The sequence below is a fragment of the Delphinus delphis genome, chromosome 15 (genome assembly GCF_949987515.2).
Source record: "Delphinus delphis chromosome 15, mDelDel1.2, whole genome shotgun sequence".
Classification (NCBI taxonomy): domain Eukaryota; kingdom Metazoa; phylum Chordata; class Mammalia; order Artiodactyla; family Delphinidae; genus Delphinus; species Delphinus delphis.
In genome coordinates, this window is record NC_082697.1 from 29635831 (window position 1) to 29660445 (window position 24615).

The 24615-nt window shown below is 41.4% G+C and overlaps 1 protein-coding gene and 1 pseudogene across 5 annotated transcripts in view; one reads left to right on the plus strand and one right to left on the minus strand.

The window, feature by feature from the left end:
• Nucleotides 1-1199: 1199 nt before the first annotated feature.
• Nucleotides 1200-24615, plus strand: part of ATRN (attractin) — a 173483-nt gene continuing 150067 nt past the window's right edge. For 3 of the 5 annotated variants that reach the window (XM_069541375.1, XM_060031150.2, XM_060031151.1), the window contains exon 1: nt 1200-1767. In XM_069541375.1, the coding sequence (XP_069397476.1) occupies nt 1385-1767 (383 nt within the window). In that variant the 5' untranslated portion in view covers nt 1200-1384. The remainder of the gene's footprint in view (nt 1768-24615) is intronic. The other 2 variants (XM_060031152.1, XM_060031154.1) reach the window with 1 other exon arrangement.
• Nucleotides 17501-18612, minus strand: LOC132437758 (glyceraldehyde-3-phosphate dehydrogenase pseudogene; annotated as a pseudogene).

The window sequence follows — 24615 nt, forward strand, 5'->3', positions numbered from 1 at the left end:
TTATCTATTGGTGAGTAACAAACCTCTCTAAAACTTGGAGGCTTAAAACAGCAGCCAGTTTATAATTTCTCAGGATTTTGGATAAGGCATAGTAGGAAAGACTTCTCTCTGTTCTACATAATATGGAATGGCTGAGATGGCTGGAACAATGGCTTCTTCCCTCAGTGACTTCTTGTCCCTCAGCTGGGATGGGTCCACCAGGTTCTTGTGTCTGGGATCTCAGTTCTTGGTGATAACTGGGTTCCTACTTTTCCTCCATGTGGTCTCTCTGCAGCAAGGTGGAAGAGCAGCTGCAGCTCAGGACTATCAAGAGCTCAAGATCAAGATTGCTAGGTTGTTCTTAAAGGCTCAGAACTGGAACTGGCACATCATCACTTGCCCCACATTCTTCTTCAGTTAAATCGAGTCACAGGTCTGTCCAGATTCCAGGGTCAGGGACCACACAAGGTTGTACTGCCAGGAGGCATGTTTCACTGGGGGGCACCAAAGTAACAAACTACCTGACAAGAAGGGCTCCAGGAGCAGAACTGTGTATGAGGGGGGGAGAGGGGGGATGCTCCAGTTCCTAATTTTATGCTGCCCTTTCTTCAGAGATGATTGGAGGGCAAATAGCGGGGAGCAAGGTAACCTCAAACTTCCTGTACAGGATTAAAGGTGTGTGGTCTGGTCTGCTACTTAATCAGCCTGTATCAAGGGAGGCGCACTGTGTCTTCAGTTCTAGGCATTTATTGAGCATAGCCAATGCGCTAGGTTCTTAACACAGGTGTTACTTCGTTAACCCTATACTACAGAGGACAAAGCAGAAGCTCAAAGGCAGCACTGCTACAGTACCGCACTTAGCGTCACACCACGACGGTGACTCCTAGGCCCTTTCTGCCCCGCAGCGAGAGTTGGGGTAGAGCGATGACCGGCGCCGGGGTCTTCGGGACCGCAGCGCTCAACTCTGCTGGCTTGGTTAGCAGAGGGACCGGATCCGAGGCAGCGAACGGGAAAAGGGTGCTTCAGGACCGCTACTCAGGGTCTGCCTCGCCGGGCTAAGGGATAAAACTAGAGCACTAGTGCGCTTCGTTAGAGGTCGGAAAGGCCTCGCCTTATCCCAGGATCCGCGTTAGAGGTCTGCCTCCAGGGCCGCGTGCCCCGCCCACGCACGCATGCGCCGACCCCTCGTCCCGCGCAGCTCCCGCCCCGCCCTCAGGATTGACCGCCCGAGCCACCGTCCGCACAGCCCCGCCCCGCACGGCCAGGGGAAGGCGAGCCGGTTGTGCCCTGTGGTGTGCGCGCGCGCGCGCGTGTTTGTGTGTGTGTGTGAGTGTGTTTGTGTGTGTGTGTGTGTGTGTGTGTGTATGTATATGTGTTCGTGGGGCACCGTCTCAGCCCCGGGAAGATGGTGGCGGCGGCGGCGGCGACTGAGGCGAGGCTGAGGAGGAGGACGGTGGCGACGCCAGCGCCCGGGAGCAGGAACAGCAGGCGGTGCCGGGACTGGGACGCGACCAGGGCTGGGAGGCCAGGGCTGGGGACCCGGCTGCGCCTCCCACGGCGGCGGCGGCGGCTGCTGCTGTTGCTGCTGCTCCCGCCGCTGCTGCTGCTTCCCTGGGCGGCTGAGGCCGCGGCGGCAGCGATGGCGGTGTCGGGCTCAGCCTCAGCAGAGGCCAAGGAATGCGACCGGCCCTGTGTCAACGGCGGCCGCTGCAATCCTGGCACTGGTCAGTGCGTCTGCCCCGCCGGCTGGGTGGGCGAGCAATGCCAGCACTGCGGGGGCCGCTTCAGGTGAGTGGTGTGGGGGGGGGGGTGTCGGAGGGTAGGGCTCAGCCAGAGGCCGAGGCTTAAGGGCCGCTCGAGACGGCCCCAGGCCGGAGGCGGCTGCCCGACAGAAAGTGGGGGGGATAGGGCCGCCCCATGGTGTTTGAGGACCATTTGCTTCCTGGGAGGTCATCGTCTCTGGCCTGGGGTCTTCCTGTAAGAGAAGTTGAAAAGGTTCGAGGCAAGGGTGGGGGCACCCCAAAGGGGTTTGGGCGCGGCGGACTACATGGGACGAAAGCTTAGGATCCCGAAGAGTTTCAAAGCCAGTCTCTGAAACTGGGCCTCTTTTGGAAAAACGAGGTATAAAAGAAAAGGTGAGAGAGCCAGTCTTCCTTAAACATTTCTTTGGAACATCCCTTCGTTCTCTAGAGCCTGATGAGTTCCTGGACTGATTGGAGATGTGGGGTACTCCGAAGAAACAGGGCCCTGGGAGAGCTTCGTTGTCTGGAGATAGAAGGGAAAAGGGTAGGATTGTGAGATATTAGAGATAGAAGAACCATCGGTTATTGGCTAAAGGAAAGTGAAGAAACTAGCCTTTGGAAGCTCACTGGAGGAGGCGGATTGGAACAAGGTCTGTCATGGAGAGGGCATCGAAGGAGGTTCCTGTTTGCCCTGGTTTCTGGAGAATATGGAGTTCTGAGTTGGCCTGGTTCAGGGCAGTACCTCTTGGAGAGATCACTCATTAATTAATTAGTAGTTAACTATTATTTGCTTTAGTTGTGCAAGGATTTCTGGGTAATACAAACAAATAGATTAGCCAGACTTTGGCCTAGTCCACAAGGAGTTTGGAATATAGCTAGAGAAAGATTTGTACATAGATAACCATAATCATAAGGGCTACAGAGTCATTCATGCTTTTGGCAGATATTTACTGAATTTTTTTGATGTCAGATAGGGAAGAGTGGGGAAATATGAAGAACAAGACAGGCAGGGTCCCTGCTCTCATAGATCTTACATTCTAGTGGGGAGACAGACAAGAAGTAAATAAATAAGTGAAAGAAAAGAACAAATAATTTTAGGTAATGGTAAGTGCTGTCAAGAAGGTAAGTCAGGATGGCCTGATAGACAATTATAACCAGTTGGTAACTTTAGGAGAAGGCACTCATTTGAAGTGACATTTGATCTGAGACCTGAATGAGGTAAGGGAGAACCTGTGGGAATTCAGGGGCAGAGAGGGTGTGACTAGCTGAGGGGGTACAAGGGATATTTTGAGGAGGAGGTGACGTTGGATTTGAGTACTTGAGGATAGTAGGATTTGGAAGTGTGGCACTGGGAAAAAAATTTCAGATGGAACAAAGGATGCAAACAAAATTGTGGAGACCAGAAAGTAAAGTATTGCTAGTGCCAGGGTATATAGAAGAGAATTACGAGAGAGAAGTTTGGAACCGTAGAATTATAGACTCACGTAATGTCAGATCTTCAAGGGAACACGGAGGACGTTGAAGAGCTGAGCTCTTTGTCGTTATGGAGAAAGCAAGTGATTTCAAGACTAGTGTACTGTAGGGCCAGCCTTGTACCTTTACTTAGGGTTCTGGGTAATGTGGTTCTGGTTTATGAACTACATTAATCTACACAAACTTGTTGAGGGCTACTCTGGGTTGGGTTATGAGATTACAGTGGTTAACGAGACAGACACAGTCCTGCTCTTACGGAGCTTACAATCTAGCTTGGGAACAGTAATCAGTTTCTTATGATTTTTCTTAAAGCTATGGAAGTGAATAGGAGGGGGCAAACGGAGGACTTGATTTAGTTTGGAAAGGTAAGGTTAGTGTCTGAATAAGTGGCTTTTGAGTTGAGATCTGAAGGGTGAAATGCCACCACCTACATGGGAGGTGGGGTGCTGAGGGTCCAGTACGTACAGAGGCTTGGAGATGAGAGGGATCATGGCAGGATGGATAGAAAGCCAGGTGGCTGGAGCAGAGAGAGCAAAGGGGAGCAAGACTGGTGAGATAGGAGCCAGGCCTTGTGGAGCCCTGTTGGTTGGGTTGAGAATTTTGACCTTTAGCCTGTGAGCAGTAGAATAGCATAGTTCATCTTGTTTTCATGACATTACAGGCTTTTAGATTGGCGCCAGAGCAGGAATGGCCTTTGAAGATGGGGCCAGACCATTTTGAATTTGAGGAACTTCCACGATCAAGTGAATGGATGGTTGGGTCAGAGGAGAGTTCTTCAAGTTCTGAAAATCTGGGATGCCTTAGTAGACCGTGGGGGCCCACAGGGTGGGGAGGGATATATATAGCTAGATCAGTCTGTCTAATGTTCAGAGAAGGTGGACTCACTTTAAGCATGAGAGATGGTGGGCAACTAGATTGGAACTGTTGACATGGGTCAGGACAGCAGTAACGAGAACTTGAGATAAGCTGTGGGAATGGAGGCAGGGTTAGGTGCTCGGTGGTATTGTAGAGGTGAATGACAGATCTTTCTTTGAAACTGGCTTGCTCTTGGGAAGAGAGAGGGGGATGGTGAAGGAAAGAAAACTAGATCCTATCTTAGTTGATTGAGAGGACGGTGTTACCATTAACAGACACAGGGACACAGGAGGAGCAGATTTGAGATGTTTAATTTTGCACATACTGAGATTGGAGTGTTTACAGGGTTTCTACCTTGTGGGACAGGTGTAAGTATTGGAGTCATCTACATATAGAGAAAGCAGGTCCAAGTGTTCACGTGGACAGTCCAGAGGATTGGAGAAAAGCTACTTGTTAGGGGGAACATCCAGTCCTGACACTGGTTGTCTCAAATGGCGTCATCCGTCAGTGAAGGGGCACTCCTGGTTGTTGTGGACACTCCACTTGAGCCAGTTCCAGCTGGTGTCAGTGCTCTTTCCTGGGCGAAGAGTTATGACCTTTATTCTGATAATTTCATTATATTTTGTGGGATTCTGGAATTTGCATTTTAAAAAAAGGAAAGTAAGGGACTTCCCTGGTGGTGCAGTGGTAAAGAATCCACCTTCCAATGCAGGGGACGCAGGTTCGATCCCTGGTCAGGGAACTAAGATTCCCCCATGCCACGGGCAACTAAGCCCACACCACAACTACTGAGCTCGCAAACCTCAACTAGAGAGCCCGCATGCCGCAAACTACAGAGCCCACGCGCTCTGGAACCTGCATACCACAACTAGAGAGAGAAAACCCACACACCACAACTAGAGTGAAGCCCGTGTGCCCAACAAAAGATCCCACATGCCTCAGCCAAGATCCTGCATGCTGCAACTAAGACCCGATGCAGCCAAAGATAAATAAATAATAAATCTTAAAAAAAAAGAAGCAATATTTTAAAAAAGTGAAAGTAAGAGGAACTTACATTTCTAGGCTTTAAAAAAAACCTTTCATTAAATTTTTAGTTGTAGGATTTTTTAGGGGAAGAGTGAAATGTTGGTTTTTATTATGTGTTGGTATGGGTCTTGATTTAACTTACAAACCTCTTTGTTATTAAACTTCGAGACATTAGAATGAATACCTTTCTGGTTTGGGTCAGCATTAGGTTGGTGTGATTTTTAAGCCTTTTAGTTCCATAAATCCTGTGTTACAATTGCTGTTATAAGGTCCTTTTTATTAATTGAAAGGAATGTAGGATAATAAGAGAGTTAGATTTCACTAAAGTTATCATACTGAGTCCATACTACATGCCACGGACTGGATCAGGCATTTTCATGTATATTGTGCCATTTAATCTTCAGGACAACTCTGAGGGTGTTGTTTACAATTTGGATTATTGTGTGGTTATAGTTAGAAAAATCACTTAATTTTTTTTCCAAATATAAGATACTATAGAAATGATTAATTACAGAGGATAAAGTTAATGGTGTCAGTTTAATAAAAATAACTATGAAATCTTTGGTGGATGATTTCTAAAGCAATGCCACTTCCATTCATTTTTATGTGATTCAGTAATCATGTTTTTCTACTTGTGATATCACCATCGAAACTTTTGTTTGGAGGATAAATATATCACATTAAGTTAGAAAATAAAGATGTTAAGCTCATTTATGAAATTAATACGCATTTAATTCTTTTAAGTTCCTGTATACAACTTCTGGGAGGTTAGAATACAATAACCTGCTGAATTAGAGCCTTATAGTTGCCCATGATATTAATACTGTCTATAGAAGAAAAAGAAAGGCATTTATTCAGCATCTGTTTTGTGCACAGCACATTGCAGTAATAGTAGTAGTAATAGTTGCAGCAGTAGCTGCTTCCATTTTTCTAGCATTTCTCCATTTTTTCCAGGTGTTGTGTCAAGGGCCTTTTAGAAATTATTCTTTTTAATCCTTAGAGTGAAGTTATTCCCATTTCACAGTTGGGTAAACCGAAGCTTGGAGATACAGAGTAACTTGCCCAAGGTTACACAACTTGTGAAAAATTGAGATCTGAACTCAGGCCTTGTCTAATTCCCAAACATATGCTTTCCTTTATACCATTTGGCCTCTCATTTTTTCTGAGCCGAGTCATCCTTTATGGACATTATTTGGAAGGGCTGACATAATCTCAACACTCTGAGAAACAAAGGAGGGAAAATAGGTTTGTTACAATAGGAAAGCTAGCATAAAAAAAAAAAATCTTAATTTACTTGAATCTGTCTGGCTACTGGCCTGAGGACATAAATATGTTTTTCTAACTAGTGAAGTGAAAATTCTGGAAAATAAAATTTGATATAAGAAGGTAAAATAAATACTTATTTTGCTTACAGTAATTACTAAGAAGTATTAACCTGAAGCCCTAAATTTATGTTCATGAATCAAATTTAGACTTGTCTGTTTTTCCCAGTAGAATATAAGCTCCATGAGGCAGGTATTTTTATCTGTTTTGCTCACTGTTATATTCCCAGAGCCTAGAGCAGTGGCTGAGACATAGTGCTCAATAACTATCGTTGAATGAAGGAATGAAGTTCTGCTATATATTCTTTATGACTTAAAAAAAAGTCATCTGTACCTATATGACTGCCGTGTTTGTCTTCTGTCCTTTTATTTCTCCTGAATTTCATTGTCTTGTCTTCCACTGTTTGCTGGGCATCTTTATTGGGATGTTGTGCTGTCCACCTCATACTAAGCCACATCGAAGACCAAACTTCTTATCCTCATTGAAAAAAATAGTGTTTTCTTTTGTACTTCCTTATTTCAGTAGCAAATTCTACTTTAGATAACCAAAGGTCAAAACTTAGGAGTAATCTTTTGCTCCTTCTGTTTGTTCTCCCTTCTCTAAAGTCTTAGAAATGTGTTCCTTTCCATTTTTCCTGCTGCCATCCTAGTGCACCTGGCCCTTCACCTTATTGCTGACCTGCCTCTGTTGCACCCTGGCTGGTTTCTTGCACCTCCAGAATACATTCTACCCTGTGTCATATAATCCCCTGAGAACATGTATCACTGTCTTGCTCAGAAACCTTCCTAACATACAGAGGGACCTAGGGCCAGATCATTAAACTCCATACCAAGGAGTTTGGGCCTTATCCTCTTGTTTTGTTTTTGTATTTTATTATTTTATTTATTTTGGCCGTGCTGCACAGCTTGCAGGATCTTAATTCCCTGACCAGGGTTTGAACCCGTGCCCTGAAAGCACAGAGTCCTAACCACTGGACCACCAGGGAATTCCCTGTTTTGTTTTGTGATTGAAATACAATTTATGTACAATATTATGTTAGTTTCAGGTGTACTACATAGTGATCTGACATTTGCGTACATTATGAAATGATCACCATGATAAGTTTAGTAACTATCTGTTCCCATACAAAATTACTGTAGTATTATTGACCATATTCCTTATGCTGTATATTACATCCCTGTGGCTTATTTATTTTATAATTGGCTGTTTGTAACTCTTAATCCCCTTCACCTATTTTACCCCTACCTGGGCCTTATCCTCTTGGAATTGATAACATGGTCTAAATTACTGACTTTTTAATACCGAATCTCCCAATGTTCCAATCATGTTGGGCACATGATCCAAACCCTGTTACCGCGGGCAGTAGTTTTAACTTGTTTCTTTGATACTGCATAACTGGGATTGCCAATTTTCAGCTCAGGATCAGGCTGTTCTCACTGCCCTGTACTTTAGCTCTTTTTATCTAGTTTCACATTCAGAGGCTCATTAATTGTCACTCTATTTGTAAATTGTATTGGATACAATTTCTATCAAAGTTCTTTTAGTGACAGATGCCCAACTCAGACAAGCTTAAGAGAAAAAAATGGGAGAGATTTATTGGTTTATGTGACAGAAAAGTCCAGGGGATATTGTTGGCTTCATATGTGGGTAGATCCAGGTGACCAGTTGGTCTCTCTCCTCTCTTTACTGGCCTCACTTTCAGGCAGGCTCTTTTCATGTGATGTCTCCAGGAGCTAAATCACACTGGAAAAGAGTAACTTTTCCTTAGGAGCGTGTAACAGATAAGGAAGAGTGAGAGTCTCGCTGGTTGGTCCCTTGTCCTTTACTGAAGCAGTCACTGTGGCTAGTGTCCTGGGAATGTTCTGACTGATTAGACCTGAGTTGAGTACCTCTCTGGAGCTGGGGGATGAGGGTCCAACTTCATAGATGGAAGGACTGAGAAAGGGGAAGGAAAACGGAAAACACACTGTCACCAGAAAGTGGGGCCGGTACCAGGCGGGTGAGGACAGTGACATCGCTGCCTATTCTTAGAACCTGCTGTTTGGTGAATACTCAGTAAGTGTTGATGATGAAAATTGGGAATGGTCTGGAAAATATCGTATCATGCTGGTCCCCCAGTTTATCAGAAATTCACTCCATGAGGGACCCACTATGTGGAATGTTGAGGTTACTGCAGTGAAGACTGTTTTGTGTTGAGAGCCAAGTCATTGAATGGCAGTTATTCATCCCTTGATATGTGACAGGGAAAAAAGAGAGGATTATGGGAAGAATCAACAAAATATGTGCTTATGTTGTGTGAATTTATGTTATTTTGGGTGGAAACTTTATATAAAATACATAACAGACCTTTCAAGCTTTTGGCTGATTCCTGGAAGAGTTTACTTAGATGAAAAGGTAAAAATATGTTTATTGAGTAAAAAGAAAAATTTAGCATGAATGTCTTAATATAATTGCCTAATATGTTTGAAAGCAGGTATCTGACATTTAAACTTTACCTCTGTGAAAGGTTCCCAAGATAGGCAAATGCATTTTATTTACTACAGTATAGAAGACAGATAAATATATAGGAAAAAAGCAGAGTATGTTTATGATCAAAACAGTTTTTACTAATTGTGATTAACTTATTTAATAAATTTGTAGGTTATCTTTATCTTGAGAATTAAATATAGAAGTAGGTACCTGTTAGCGTGGTTGAACAGAAATCATATTGGTTTTTCTCTTTAAATACAATCTTGTTCCTAAAACTGAAATGAAACTGTGGTTGTACTTTCCCTAATGATTGTATCTAGAAATTCATCAGCCACTAACCTATTATGAAACTTGTTTCTCATTTATACTCTTTACTATTTTCTGTGATTTCCCAAATGCATGATGGCAAAACTGCCTCTTATTCATATGTTATATACTAACCTAATCCTTCGTTTTGTTGCTTTCTTCCTTCCATTTTTCCTTTTCTCCCTATACTTTCAAACTGGCCCTTTATTGTTAGCCTGACTTTTTCTAATTTTTCCTCCTCAGGGTGAATTTCTTTTATTTACCTTGCTTTTTTCTTTCTCCTCCTTTTATTGATGTCATATCCCTTTAACTGCTTTTCTTTTAACACCTGAGACCGTGGTTTGATTTCATCCTTTCAGGTTTTAATTCTTTAAGTTTTCTGTTTTTTCAAGTACATTTTTTTTTTCAAGTACATTTTGAGTGAAGCTTAATTCAGGCTATTTATTAACGTGTTTACTTATCTAGAATTCTCTTTCACTTATAGAAGTCAATTTTAGTTATGGCTGAATTGCCTCTTTATTGTTTTAGAATTTGACATTAACGGTGTACAGTTATTAAGTTGAATGAATTTTCCAATTAATTCCTCTTGGTACTTTTTACATTCTAATTAAGGATTTTCTAATTTGTTTATTAATAAGCCTATAAGCATTAGAGGCTGAAATTGTGTCAGGTGCTGTTAAGGGACACAAAAGTAACCTCTTGACCAGTGTTTCCTATATTTTTTGAGCATTAATTTTGTGCATTAATTTTGTATCCTGCTACTTTACCAAATTCATTGATTAGCCCTAGTAGTTTTCTGGTGGCATCTTTAGGATTCTCTATGTATAGTATCATGTCATCTGCAAACAGTGACAGCTTTACTTCTTCTTTTCCAATTTGATTCCTTTTATTTCCTTTTCTTCTCTGATTGATATGGCTAAAACTTCCAAAACTATGTTGAATAAGAGTGGTGAGAGTGGGCAACCTTGTCTTGTTCCTGATCTTAGTGGAAATGCTTTCAGTTTTTCCACCATTGAGGATGATGCTGGCTGTGGGTTTGTCATATATGGATTTTATTATGTTGAGGAAAGTTCCCTCTATGCCTACTTTCTGCAGGGTTTTTATCATAAATCGGTGTTGAATTTTGTCGAAAGCTTTCTTTGCATCTATTGAGATGACCATATGGTTTTTCTCCTTCAGTTTGTTAATATGGTGTATCATGTTGATTGATTTGCGTACATTGAAGAATGCTTGCATTCCTGGAATAAACCCCACTTGATCATGGTGTATGATCCTTTTAATGTGCTGTTGGATTCTGTTTGCTAGTATTTTGTTGAGGATTTTTGCATCTATGTTCCTCAGTGATATTGGCCTGTAGTTTTCTTTCTTTGTGACTTCCTTGTCTGGTTTTGGTATCAAGGTGATGGTGGCCTCGTAGAATGAGTTTGGGAGTGCTCCTCCCTCTGCTATATTTTGGAAGAGTTTGAGAAGGATAGGTGTTAGCTCTTCTCTAAATGTTTGATAGAATTCGCCTGTGAAGGCATCTGGTCCTGGGCTTTTGTTTGTTGGAGGATTTTTTTTTTTTTTTTTTTTGCGGTACGCGGGCCTCTCGCTGCTGTGGCCTTTCCCATTGCGGAGCACAGGCTCCAGACGCGCAGGCTCAGTGGCCATAGCTTCACGGGCCCAGCCGCAACACGGCATGTGGGATCTTCCAGGACCAGGGCCGTGTCCCCTGCATCGGCAGGCGGACTCTCAACTACTGCGCCACCAGGGAAGCCCTGTTGGAAGATTTTTAATCACAGTTTCAATTTCAGTGCTTGTGATTGGTCTCTTCATATTTTCTATTTCTTACTGATTCAGTCTTGTCAGGTTGTGCATTTCTAAGAATTTGTTCATTTCTTCCAGGTTGTCCATTTTATTGGCATAGTGTTGCTTGTGGTAATCTCTCATGATCTTTTGTATTTCTGCAGTGTCAGTTGTTACTTCTCCTTCTTCATTTCTAATTTTATTGATTTGAGTCTTCTCCCTTTTTTTCTTGATGAGTCTGGCTAATGGTTTATCAATTTTGTTTATGTTCTCAAAGAACCAGCTTTTAGTTTTATTGATCTTTGCTATCATTTCCTTCATTTCTTTTTCATTTATTTCTGATCTGATCTTTATGATTTCTTTCCTTCTGCTAACTTTGGGGTTTTTTTGTTCTTCTTTCTCTAATTGCTTTAGGTGCAAGGTTAGGTTGTTTATTCGAGATGTTTCCTGTTTCTTAAGGTAGGGTTGTATTGTTACAAACTTCCTTCTTAGAACTGCTTTTGCTGCATCCCATAGGTTTTGGGTTGTCATGTCTCCAGTCATTTGTTTCTAGGTATTTTTTTATTTCCTCTTTGATTTCTTCAGTGATCACTTCTTTATTAAGTAGTGTATTGTTTAGCCTCCATGTGTTTGTATTTTTTACAGATCTTTTCCTGTAATTGATATCTAGTCTCATAGAGTTGTAGTCGGAAAAGATACTTGATACAATTTCAATTTTCTTAAATTTACCAAGGCTTGATTTGTGACCCCAAGATATGATCTATCCTGGAGAATGTTCCATGAGCACTTGAGAAAAATGTGTATTCTGTTGCTGGAATGTCCTATAAATATCAATTAAGTCCATCTCCTTTAATGAATCATTTAAAGCTTGTGTTTCCTTATTTATTTTCATTTTGGATGATCTGTCCATTGGTGAAAGTGGGGTGTTAAAGTCCCCTACTATGAATGTATTACTGTCGATTTCCCCTTTTATGGCTGTTATTATTTGCCTTATGTATTGAGGTGCTCCTATGTTGGGTGCATAAATATTTACAATTGTTATATCTTCTTCTTGGATTGACCCCTTGATCATTATGTAGTGTCCTTCTATGTCTCTTGTAATAGTCTTTATTTTAAAGTCGATTTTGTCTGATATGAGAATTGCTACTCCAGCTTTCTTTTGGTTTCCATTTGGATGGAATACCTTTTTCCATCCCCTCACTTTCAGTCTGTATGTGTCTCTAGGTCTGAAGTGGGTCTCTTGTAGACAGCATATATATGGGTCTTGTTTTTGTATCCATTTAGCCAGTCTGTGTCTTTTGGTGGGAGCATTTAATCCATTTACATTTAAGGTAATTATTGATATGTATGTTCCTATTCCCATTTTCTTAATTGTTTTGGGTTTGTTATTGTAGATCTTTTCCTTCTCTTGTGTTTCTTGCCTAGAGAAGATCCTTTAGCATTTGTTGTAAAGCTGGTTTGGTGGTGCTGAACTCTCTCAGCTTTTGCTTGTCTGTAAAGGTTTTAATTTCTCCATCAAATCTGAATGAGATCCTTGCTGGGTAGAGTAATCTTGGTTGTAGGTTTTTCTCCTTCATCACTTTAAATATGTCCTGCCAGTCCCTTCTGGCTTGCAGAGTGTCTGCTGAAAGATCAGCTGTAAACCTTATGGGGATCCCCTTGTGTGTTATTTGTTGTTTTTCCCTTGCTGCTTTTAATATGTTTTCTTTGTATTTAATTTTTGACAGTTTGATTAATATGTGCCTTGGCGTGTTTCTCCTTGGATTTATCCTGTATGGGACTCTGTGCTTCCTGGACTTGATTAACTATTTCCTTTCCCATATTAGGGAAGTTTTCAACTATAATCTCTTCAAATATTTTCTCAGTCCCTTTCTTTTTCTCTTCTTCTGGAACCCCTATAATTTGAATGTTGGTGCACTTAATGTTGTCTCAGAGGTCTGTGAGACTGTCCTCAGTTCTTTTCATTCTTTTTTCTTTATTCTGCTCTGCAGTAGTTATTTCCACTATTTTATCTTCCAGGTCACTTATCCGTTCTTCTGCCTCAGTTATTCTGCTATTGATCCCTTCTAGAGTATTTTTAATTTCATTTATTGTGTTGTTCATCGTTGCTTGTTTCGTCTTTAGTTCTTCTAGGTCCTTGTTAAATGTTTCTTGAATTTTCTCCATTCTATTTCCAAGATTTTGGATCATCTTTACTATCATTATTCTGAATTACTTTTCAGGTAGACTGCGTATTTCCTCTTCATTTGTTAGGTCTGGTGGGTTTTTATCTTGCTCCTTCATCTGCTGTGTGTTTTTTTGCCTTCTCATTTTGCTTATCTTACTGTGTTTGGGGTCTCCTTTTTGCAGGTTGCAGGTTTGTAGTTCCCGTTGTTTTTGGTGTCTGTCCCCAGTGGCTAAAGTTGGTTCAGTGGGTTGTGTAGGCTTCCTGGTGGAGGTGACTAGTGCCTGTGTTCTGGTGGATGAGGCTGGATGTTGTCTTTCTGGTGGGCAGGTCCACATCTGGTGGTGTGTTTTGGGGTGTCTGTGGACTTATTATGATTTTAGGCAGCCTCTTTGCTAATGGGTGGGCTTGTGTTCCTGTCTTGCTAGTTGTTTGGCATAGGGTGTCCAGCACTGTAGCTTGCTGGTTGTTGAGTGAAGCTGGGTGTTGGTGTTGATATGGAGATCTCTGGAAGATTTTCGCCATTTGATATTATGTGGAACTGGGAAGTCTCTTGTGGACCAGTGTCCTGAAGTTGGCTCTCCCACCTCAGAGGCACAGCACTGACTCCTGGCTGCAGCACCAAGAGCCTTTCATCCACACGGCTCGAAATAAAATGGAGAAAAAGTAGAAAGAAAGAAAGAAAGAGGACAAAAGAAAATAAAGTAAGATAAAATAAAATAAAGTTATTGAAATAAAAAATAATTATTAAACAAATTTTTTTTAAAAAGTAAAAAACAAAAAGGACGGATAGAACCCTAGGACAAATGGTGAAAGCAAAGCTATTCAGACAAAATCTCACACAGAAGCATACACATACACACTCACAAAAAGAGGAAAAGGGGAAAAAATAATAAATCTTGCTTTCAAAATCCACCCTCTCAATTTGGGATGATTCGTTGTCTATTCAGGTATTCCACAGATGCAGGTACGTCAAATTGATTGTGGAGCTTTAATCCGCTGCTTCTGATGTGGCTGGGAGGGATTTCCCCTTCTCTTCTTTGTTCTCACAGCTCTCCGGGCTCAGCTTTGGATTTGGCCCGGCCTCTGCGTGTAGGTCGCTGGAGGGCATCTGTTCTTCGCTGAGACAGGACGGGGTTAAAGGAGCCGCTGATTCAGGGGCTCTTGCTCACTCAGGCCAGGGGGAGGGAGGGGTACGGAGTGCGGGGTGAGCCTGCGGCGGCAGAGTCCAGCATGACGTTGCACCATCCTGAGGCGTGCCGTGCGTTCTCCCGGGGAAGTTGTCCCTGGATCCTGGGACCCTGGCAGTGGCGGCTGCACAGGCTCCTGGGAGGGGTGGTGTGGATAGTGACCTATGTTCGCACACAGACTTCTTGGTGGCGGCAGCAGCAGCCTTAGCGTCTCATGCCCGTCTCTGGGATCCGCGCTGTTAGCCGCGGCTCGCGCCTGTCTCTGGAGGTCCTTTAAGCAGCGCTCTTAATCCCCTATCCTTGCACACCAGGAAACAAAGAGGGAGGAAAAAGTCTCTTGCTTCTTCGACAGGTCTAGACTGTTCCCCGGACTCCCTCCTGGCTAGCCGTGGTGCACTAACCCCCTGCAGGCTGTGTTCACGCTGCCAACCCCAGTCCTCTCCCTTTGCTCCGACTGAAGCCCGAGCCTCAGCTCCCAGTCCCCGCCCGCCCCAGCCGGTGAGCAGACAAGCCTCTCGGGCTGGTGAGTGCTGGTCGCACCGATCCTCTGTGCAGGAATCTCTCCGCTTTGCCTTCCGCGCCCCTGTTGCTGCGCTCTCCTCCTCGGCTCCGAAGCTTCCCCCCTCTGCCACCCGCAGTCTCCGCCCGCGAAGGGGCTTCCTAGTGTGTGGAAACCTTTCCTCCGTCACAGCTCCTGCCCACTGGTGCAGGTCCCATCCCTATTCTTTTGTCTCTCTTTATTCTTTTTTCTTTTGCCCTACCCAGGTACGTGGGGAGTTTCTTGCCTTTTGGGAGGTCTGAGGTCTTCTGCCAGCGTTCAGTAGGTGTTCTGTAGGAGTTGTTCCACGTGTAGATGTATTTCTGGTGTATCTGTGGGGAGGAAGGTGATCTCCGCGTCTTACCCTTCCGCCATCTTCCTGGATTTCCCCTATACAAGGATTTTAATCAGAAGGTTTAGCAAGATGATCTTGTGGCAAATTTGCAGAATTAGGTTCATTTCGTACCCTTCCCTAAAATGTATTTAAATATCATGTCTTATGCGTCTCTTTTAATAGATACCATTACTGTCTTTTAATTGGAACATCATTTGGACTCCTGGTTGAGAAACACTGACCAACCCTGACCAAGTAACTGGTTGCTTTGGTGCATGTATTTGGTGCTGGTTCAGTCTCTGAGCTAACTTTAACTTCCTTTTAACATGAAATATTTTAAGCTTGTGGAAGAGATACAAAGAATAATAAAATGAACATCTGTGTACTTGCAACCTAGCTCTTCTGAATTCCTTCATATCAATATTACTACATAATTATATAAGTTGTGTAATATAAAGCATTACAGATATCACCAAGGTTCCTATATTACTCCTTCCTCATTCTGTTTACCTTAACTCTCCCCAGAGGTAACTAGTGTGGTGAAGCTGATGTTTATTATTTCTCTTGTATGTTTCTATTTCACTACAGACACACACACACACACACACACACACACACACACACACAAATGTCTTATTTCCAAAAACAAGATCATGTTTTCAAACTTTATAAAAAGTAATCATTCTGTAATATGTTTTTTTCCCACTCCTAAACCTATTTTTTTATGCTTTTGAGATGTTTGTGTTGATAAATGTAGTACTAGTTGATTTCATAGCTATATTCATTACAGAATTCCAATTTATTTACCTAGTTTTCTGCTGCTGGGCATTTAGATTTTTCCAGCTTTTGCTGTTATGAACAGTGCTACAATTAACATTTTTACATATCTCTTTGTGTACCTGTGTATGATTTTTCTCTAGGGCTTTGATCTTCAAATTTTGAAGTACCTCCAAAATATTTAAAAATTCTGTTTACTTCCTTGAGTACTTTTAGGTTAACATGCAGTTGACATACACCATTTTTAAAAAAGGTCTTTATGTAGTTGCAAAGAATGTCATTTCTGGTGTATTATAAATAGAGTTACTGAAAAAATCCATTATATTACTTTACAAAATTTATTGGGTACCTGCAAATTTTATAGCAGTTTGTTAACCATTCTCACTCTTTTTTTTTTAAAAACATCTTTATTGGAGTAAAATTGCTTTACAATGGTGTGTTAGTTTCTGCTTTATAACAAAGTGAATCAGTTATACATATACATATGTTCCCATATCTCTTCCCTCTTCCAGCTCCCTCATTCTCACTCTTTTTAAAAATACGCATTTAGGGTCTTCTTCGACAGTCAATTTTTTCAGTGTCCCTTTTTTTTTTTTTTGCCTAACTTCTTATTTCATTCTAATTCCTCTGTACAATTTTCCCCCCCTGGGTTATGAATTCTGTCCACTGATCTAAATGTCAGATAACATAAAACTCACCATTTTAAAGTGTACAGTTACGTGATTTTTAGTGTATTCATAAAGTTGTGCAACCATCATCACTCTCTAATTCCAGAATATTTTCATTATGCCAAACAGAAACCCTGTACTTGTTAGCAGTCACTCCCCATTCCTCCTTCCTCCCAGTGCCTGACAACCACAGTCTACTTTCTGCTTACGGATTTTCTGTCCTAGGCATTTGTGGTCATTTGTGACTGACTTCTTTTACTTAGTGTAATGTTTTCAAGATTCATCCATGTTGTATCATATATCAGTACTTCATTCCTTTTTATGGCTGAATAATATTCCATAGTATACATATACCACATCTTATTTTTCCATCCATTAGTTGGTGGACATTTGGGTTGCTTCCACCCTTTGCCTATTATGAATAATGCTGCTGTGAACATTCATGTACAAATTTTTGAGTGGACATATGGGTATGTCTCTTGGGTGTTTGCCTAGGAGTGGAATTGATGGGTCCATGGTAACTCAATGTTTACTTTTTGAGGAAGTGCCAAACTTTTTCACAGCAACTGTACCAGTTTACATTCCTACCAGCAGTGTATGAGAGTTGCATTTTCTCCATGTTCTCATCAATACTTATTTTCTGAAGTTTTATTTATTTATTTATTTGTTTTCTGGGTACAGTGTACTTTATTGATGGTACATGACAAGGTAGGGCTCCCTAAGCCCCTCCTCCTCCCCTTCCTCAGGGGGTCTGGGATGGAAACCATGTGGAGGTCGGGAGATTCTCAAGTGTGTTGGAGGACGGAGTTGGGGCAAGGACTCCCCAGCAGCAGAGGACCTCTCTCTTCCTCTCGTGCTCCTGCTGGGGCTGGTGGTCCAGGGACTCTTACTCCTTGGAGGCCATGTGGACCATGAGGTCCACCACCTGTTGCTGTAGCCAAATTCATTGTCATACCAGGAAATGAGCTTGACAAAGTGGTCGTTGAGGGCGATGCCAGCCCCAGCATTGAAGGTAGAAGAGTGGGTGTCACTGTTGAAGTCATAGGAGACAACGTGGTCCTCAGTGTAGCCCAGGATGCCCTTGAGGGGGCCGTCCACTGCTTGCTTCACCACCTTCTTGATGTCCTCGTATTTGGCAGGTTTCTCCAGGCGGCAGGTCAGATCCACGACGGACACGTTGGGGGTGGGGACGTGGAAAGCCATGCCAGTGAGCTTCCCATTCAGCTCAGGGATGACCTTGCCCACAGCCTTGGCAGCGCCAGTAGAAGCAGGGATGATGTTCTGGGCAGCCCCTCGGCCATCACACCACAGCTTCCCGGAGGGGCCATCCATGGTCTTCTGGGTGGCAGTGATGACATGGACCGTCGTCATGAGTCCCTCCACGATGCCGAAGTGGTCATGGATGACCTTGGCCAGGGGGGCCAAGCAGTTGGTGGTGCAGGAGGCATTGCTGACAATCTTGAGGTGGTTGTCATACTTCTCATGGTTCACGCCCATGACAAACATGGGGGCATCGGCAGAAGGGGCAGAGATGATGACCCTCTTGGCTCCACCCTTCAAGTGAGCCCCGGCCTTCTCCGTGGTGGTGAAGACGCCGGTGGACTCCACCACATACTTATCACCAGCATCACCCCATTTGATGTTGGTGGGATCTCACTCCTAGAAGATGGTGATGGCCTTTCCATTGACGACAAGCTTCCCGTTCTCAGCTTTGACTGTGCCATGGAACTTGCCATGGATGGAATCATACTGGAACATGTAGACCATGTAGTGAAGGTCAATGAAGGGGTCATTGATGGCACCAATGTCCACTTTGCCAGAGTTAAAAGCAGCCCTGGTGACCAGGCACCGAATACGGCCAAATCCATTCGCTCCGATCTTCACCATCTTGTCTCCGGGACGCAGCTGGCACTGCACACAAGACACGGCTGTCTGTCGAACGGGAGGAGCAGAGAGCTTTTCATTCATTTATTTTTTTAAAAAATATTTATTTGGTTGCATTGGTCTTAGTTGCAGCACGCGGGATCTTTGTTGCGGCATGTGGAATGTTCCGTTGCAGAGCGAGGGCTCTTCGTTGCAGTGCGTGGGCGTCTCTCTAGTTGTGGCGTGGGGACTTCTCTCTGGTTGTGGTGCGCAGGCTCGGTAGTTGCGTCACGTGGGCTCTCTAGTTGTGCGCGCGTGCTTAGTTGCCCAATGGCATGTGGGATCTTAGTTCCCCAACCAGGGATCAAACCTGTGTCCCCTGCATTGGAAGGTAGATTCTTAACCACTGGACTACCAGGGAAGTCCCATTCATTTATTGTTATAAAATTATTTATATAAATAAATGAATGAATGGCTATCCTAGTAAGTACAAGCTGGTATCTCATTATGGCTTTGATTTGTATTTCCCTAATGACTATTGGTTTTTAGTATCTTTTCATGTGCCTGTGTGGCCATTTGTATATCTCCTTTGGAAAAATGTCTACTCCAATCGTTTGACCATTTTCAAAATTATTTGTCTTTTTATTGTTGTGTTGTAAGAGTTCTTTATATGTTCTGGATATTAGACCCTTTTCAGATATATGATTTGCAAATAATTTCCTCTTATTTTGTTGGTTGTTTTTCACAAGAACAACCTTGATAATGCTTTTTACATACAAAAGTTTAAAATTTTGATGAAGTCTAATTTTTCTTTTCTTTTTTTTTTTGTTCATTTGCTTGTGCTTTAAGTGTCTTTCTTATCTAGGAAACCATTTCCTAATCCAAGGTCATGAAGATTTACACCTGTGTTTTCTTTTTAAGAGTTTTATAGGGTTAGCTTTTACATTTTGGTCTTTGATCCATTTTGAATTAATTTTTGTACATGCTGTGTGAGGTGGTGGTTCCACTTCATTTTGTTGCATGTGGATATCCAGTTGTTCCAGCACCATTTATTGAAGAGACTATTTTTCCCCCATTGAATGGTCCTGGTACCCATGTCAAAAATCAGTTAACTCTAGATGAATGGGTTTATTTCTAGACTCACAGTTATGTTCCATTGACCTATATGTTTGTTGTTATGTCAGTACCAGACCATCCTGATTAGTTTGTAATAAGTAGTTTTGTAATAAGTTTCAAAATCTTCATATATAGTTTTAAAAAAGTTTTATTTTGAGATAATCGTCGATCCATATACAGTTCTAAGAAATGATAGATTTCTTATATCTGTCACTCGTTTCTCTTAATAGTAACATCTTGCATAACCATAGTACAAGAGCACAACCAGAATATTGGCATTGATACAGTCCATCAACCTTATTCAGATTTCACCAGTTTTACGTGCACTAATTTGTGTGTGTACGTGTATTTCCCCCATAGAAGTTTATTCTAATATAGTTCTGTGCTTGAAGATAGTTTGAGTATCCTATCTTTTCTGTAATAAGGATTTGTAAATAAATGATTTTTTTCAGCTTTCTATGACCATGAGACCTCACATGCTGAAGATTTTCTTCTGAATTAACTAATTATTACAGTTACTTGTAGTATATAGCTGAGCAAATGACACAAATCTAATACACGTTTTTTGAAAAAACTTTTAAACATTTTTTATTGGAAAAGCATCTCTTGTTGAGATGGATAGTACTTTTAAAAATCTGTGATGGGGGACTTCCTTGGTGGCACAGTGGTTGAGAATCTGCCTGCCAATGCAGGGACACGGGTTCGAGCCCTGGTCTGTGAGGATCCTACATGCTGCAGGACAACTAAGCCCGTGCACCGCAACTACTGAGCCTGCGCGCCTAGAGCCTGTACTCCACAAGGAGAAGCCACCACAGTGAGAGGCCCGCACACTGCAATGAGGAGTAGCCCCGGCTCGCCGCAACTGGAGAAAGCCCTCACGCAGCAATGAAGACCCAACACAGCCAAAAAAAAAAAAAAAAAATCTGTGATGAAATAATTTACTGTTAGAACGAGACAGAGTTTAGTGTAAATATTAATCCCTTTTCCCCTTTTGGTAAATGTAAAACTAATAAAACTTGTTAACATAAATAAGTTTTAAAATTATTTTTAAAAATATTTATTTATTTATTTTTTGGCTGCATTGGGGCTTAGTTGCAGCACGCGGGATCTTTCATTAATTGTGGCACGCAGGCTTAGTTTCCCTGTGGCATGTGGCATTGCAAGACAGATTCTTAACCACTGGACCACGAGGGAAGTCCCAAATAAGTATCTTTAAATGGAAGAAACTTTGTTGTGGCAGGGTCTGTCAAGTATTTGAACTCCTTTTAAATTATATGCCAAAAGTCAAATGATAGTCTTTCATCGAAAATTCGTTTTAAGTATGTACCAGGCAACAGCTGAGTTATATCTGCCTTCAGTTTTGTTGTAAGCAAAAAATTGGAAACCACCTGACTTTCAAAAGGATTTGTTACCTAGTCATTAGGAGTAAAATTGCTGGGTCAGAGCACTTCAATTTTAGATATTACTAAATTGTTCTTAAAAGGGATTGGTCTAGATTTTACTCCCATGTTTGGGTTCATTTTACTCGTTCATGTTTGGGTGTTCTAGTTTTTTTTTTCACTCCAATCTGATGGGTATGAAATTGTATATGGTGGTTTTATTTTGCATTCTCTTGATTACTAGTAAGAGTGACTATCTTTCAATATGTTTAAAGGCCATATTTCATTTATGTTCATTTGAATTGCTTTTCCTTGCCTTTTGCCCATTTGTCATTTGGGTTGATTTTTAAATTAGTTTATAGGAGTTCTTCATATATTCTGTATATTAATCCTGGGATTATATGTGCAGCAATGATCTTCTTTTAGTAAATGGCTTATTTTATTTTACAGTTCAAAAATTTTACCTATAATTGATTGGATAAATAATTGATAAGAAGGAACAAATATTACAGAAGAATTCTGAATATTATAAGCAGATACTTCCCTGTCTAGGATGCGGAGCTTAATTTCTCTCCACTGCCCTCCTTAAGTATAGGCAGTATTTAGTGACTCTTATCCAAAGAGTAGAATATGGAGAGGGGAAAAATAGTAACTTTACAGTGGAGAAACTTGGCAAGCACTACCTTGACCAAATGATCAGGGTTAACATTGCTGTGGTAAAATGTGTTGATATCATGTGCCCCCTGATATGATGTGATTAGGAGGGTATGTTGCTTCTGTGGCGTTTTTCCCAAAGCCCCGTAACCCCAATGTAATCATGAGAAAAACATCAGACAAATTGAGGGACATTCCACAAAATGCTTGATAGTACACTATCTCAAAACTGTCAAGGTCGTGAAAAACAAGGAAACACTAAGAAACTGTCATAGACCAGGGGGGAGACAAAGGAGACATGATGAATAAATGTAATGTGGTATCCTGGAACAGAAAATAGTATATTAGTGTAAAAACTGGAGAACTTCGAATAAAGTCTGGCGTTTAGGGAATAGAAAAGTACCAATATTGGTTTCTTAGTCTGGCAAATGTATCATAGTAATTTAATATGTTATCATTAGGTGAAACTGGATAAGAGGTGTCTGGGAATTCACTGTATCATCTCTGCAACTTTTCTGTAAATCCAAAATTATATTTTTAAAACATTTATTAAGAAATTTTTACTTAATTTTGTTGAATCTAAGATGCCATCAATTATAAGATACACCATTATTTTATGTACTACTAAGAAAGAAAAATGTTTCTAGTATTATTAAGATATTGGTATCAGTTCTAAGAAGCACCTTGATTTCAGAGATATTAAATGAGAAAAGAAAAGCATGTCTTTGAACAGATGAAATATGGTCTTTTCTTAAATTGGTAATGCATTCAAAAGCTACAAAGGGATATATGATAGAAAGTTTTCCTTTCCCTCTCTGGGAATAGTCTGTCATCAGTTGTGTAGCTTTCCAGATATGTTAGCAGCATATATAAACAATTGCATATTTTGTATGTTCTTCCTCCTCCTTTTTACATAAGAATGGCACATTTCCCCAATGATCTGTACTTTGCTTTTCCCTCTCCATCCTCACTGAGCAGCATATCTTAGAGATTCATACCAGTACATTTGAAAAAAAAATTCTTTGGTATTCCATTGCCTGGTTGTGTCTTAATTTATATAAAGGTGTTGAATGACCTTGTATCCATGTCATTTCACACATTTCTGGGTGTATTTTTAGGTTTAGTTCTCAGAAGTAAAATTGCTTTATCAGAGGGATATGTGCATTTTAGATTTTGTTAGGTATTGCCAAAAAGCTTTCCAAAAAGCTTTCCATAGAGATTTAGCCAACTTACATTACCACCAGCAATTATGGCTTGTCTTTAACTTTCTTTATGGTGTGTTTTTAACAGAAATTTAAATTTTAATGTAGTCAATTTTATCACTTTTTTTCCTTTATGGTTTGTGCTCTTTTTGTTATATTAAAAAATTCCTTTCCTTTACTGACCTTGTCAAGATATTCTCCTGTATTTCTTCCTCAACGTTAAAAAATATTTGCTTTTTCACTTTTTTTTTTCTTTTTTTTTTTTTTTTTTGCGGTACGCGGGCCTCTCACTGTTGTGGCCTCTCCCGTTGCGGAGCACAGGCTCCGGACGCGCAGGCTCAGCGGCCATGGCTCACGGGCCCAGCCGCTCCGCGGCATGTGGGATCTTCCCGGACCGGTGCACGAACCTGTGTCCCCTGTATCAGCAGGCGGACTCTCAGCCCTTGCACCACCAGGGAAGCCCTGCTTTTTCACTTTTTGATCTTTCTTCTACCTGTAATTTATTTTTATGTATAGTTTGTTATGACCTAATTTAGTTATTTTTATTTGGTAAGCAGTTGTCCCAGTCCCATTTATATAATAGTATACTTTCCTCCCTACAGATTTGAAATACACCTTAGTTACATAAAACTTCAAATTTCTCCTGGTTGTTTTTAGCCCTTTGTTCCTTTTATTTCAACAAAAATCCTTGTTGAGATTTTTGATTGGAATTTCACCTGATATTGAGATTAGCCTGGAGAAGTTCGTCATGTTTATCAATAGAGTCTTATCATCTAGAACATGCTTTATATTTCCACTTATTTAGATACCTTTTATGTCTTTAAGTAAATTCTTATAACTTTTTTCCAAATGGTCTCACATACTTTTATTGGATTTACCCCTAGATGTATAATTTTGTTGCTGTTGCTAAACCTAATTGATTACTGTAGTACATAGGAATGAAATTTTTATTTTTATTTTTATCAGTATTATCATTATAACAGTAAGCAATATTTAGCTCATAAGTCTCTATGGTTATCTGGGTGACTTGGCTGATCTCTGGTGAGTTTACCTGTATGGGTCTAGGCAGGAGCTTAGCTGGGCTTATCTGGTAGGGATGGGGTGTCGAAACTCTCTAATCCTCCTTGAACCAGAAACTGTCCGATTCTTACCATCGTTGTGATGGTAGAAATGCAAAAGCAGAATTGATTTTCCTTTATATTGAACTTATATCTAGGAAACCTTCTGAAATTCTTGTAGTACTTAGAGCTTGTGAATTCTACTAAGTTTTCTATGTTGATAATCATGCTGCCAATAAGTTGTAATAGTTTCTTTCTTTTTTTAAAATAAATTTATTTATTTTTGGCTGCACTGGGTCATCAATGCCGCACGCGGGCTTTCTCTAGTTGCGGCGAGCGGGGACCACTCTTCATTGCGGTGCACGGGCTTCTCATCGCAGTGGCTTCTCATGTTGCGGAGCATGGGCTCTAGGTGTGTGGGCTTCAGTAGTTGTAGCACGCAGGGTCAGTAGTTGTGGCTCACGGGCTCTAGAGCGCAGGCTCAGTAGTTGTGGCGCATGGGCTTAGTTGCTCTGCAGCATGTAGGATCCTCACGGACCAGGGCTCAAACCCGTGTCCCCTGCATTGGCAGGCGGATTCTCAACCACTGCACCACCAGGGAAGCCTGTAATAGTTTATTTCTGATCTGTATACTCTGTGCTTCTTTTTCTTGTCTAATTATTGAATTGTTTAAGGTCTATAGGACATTGTTGAACAGTCTTGTTTCTGACTTCA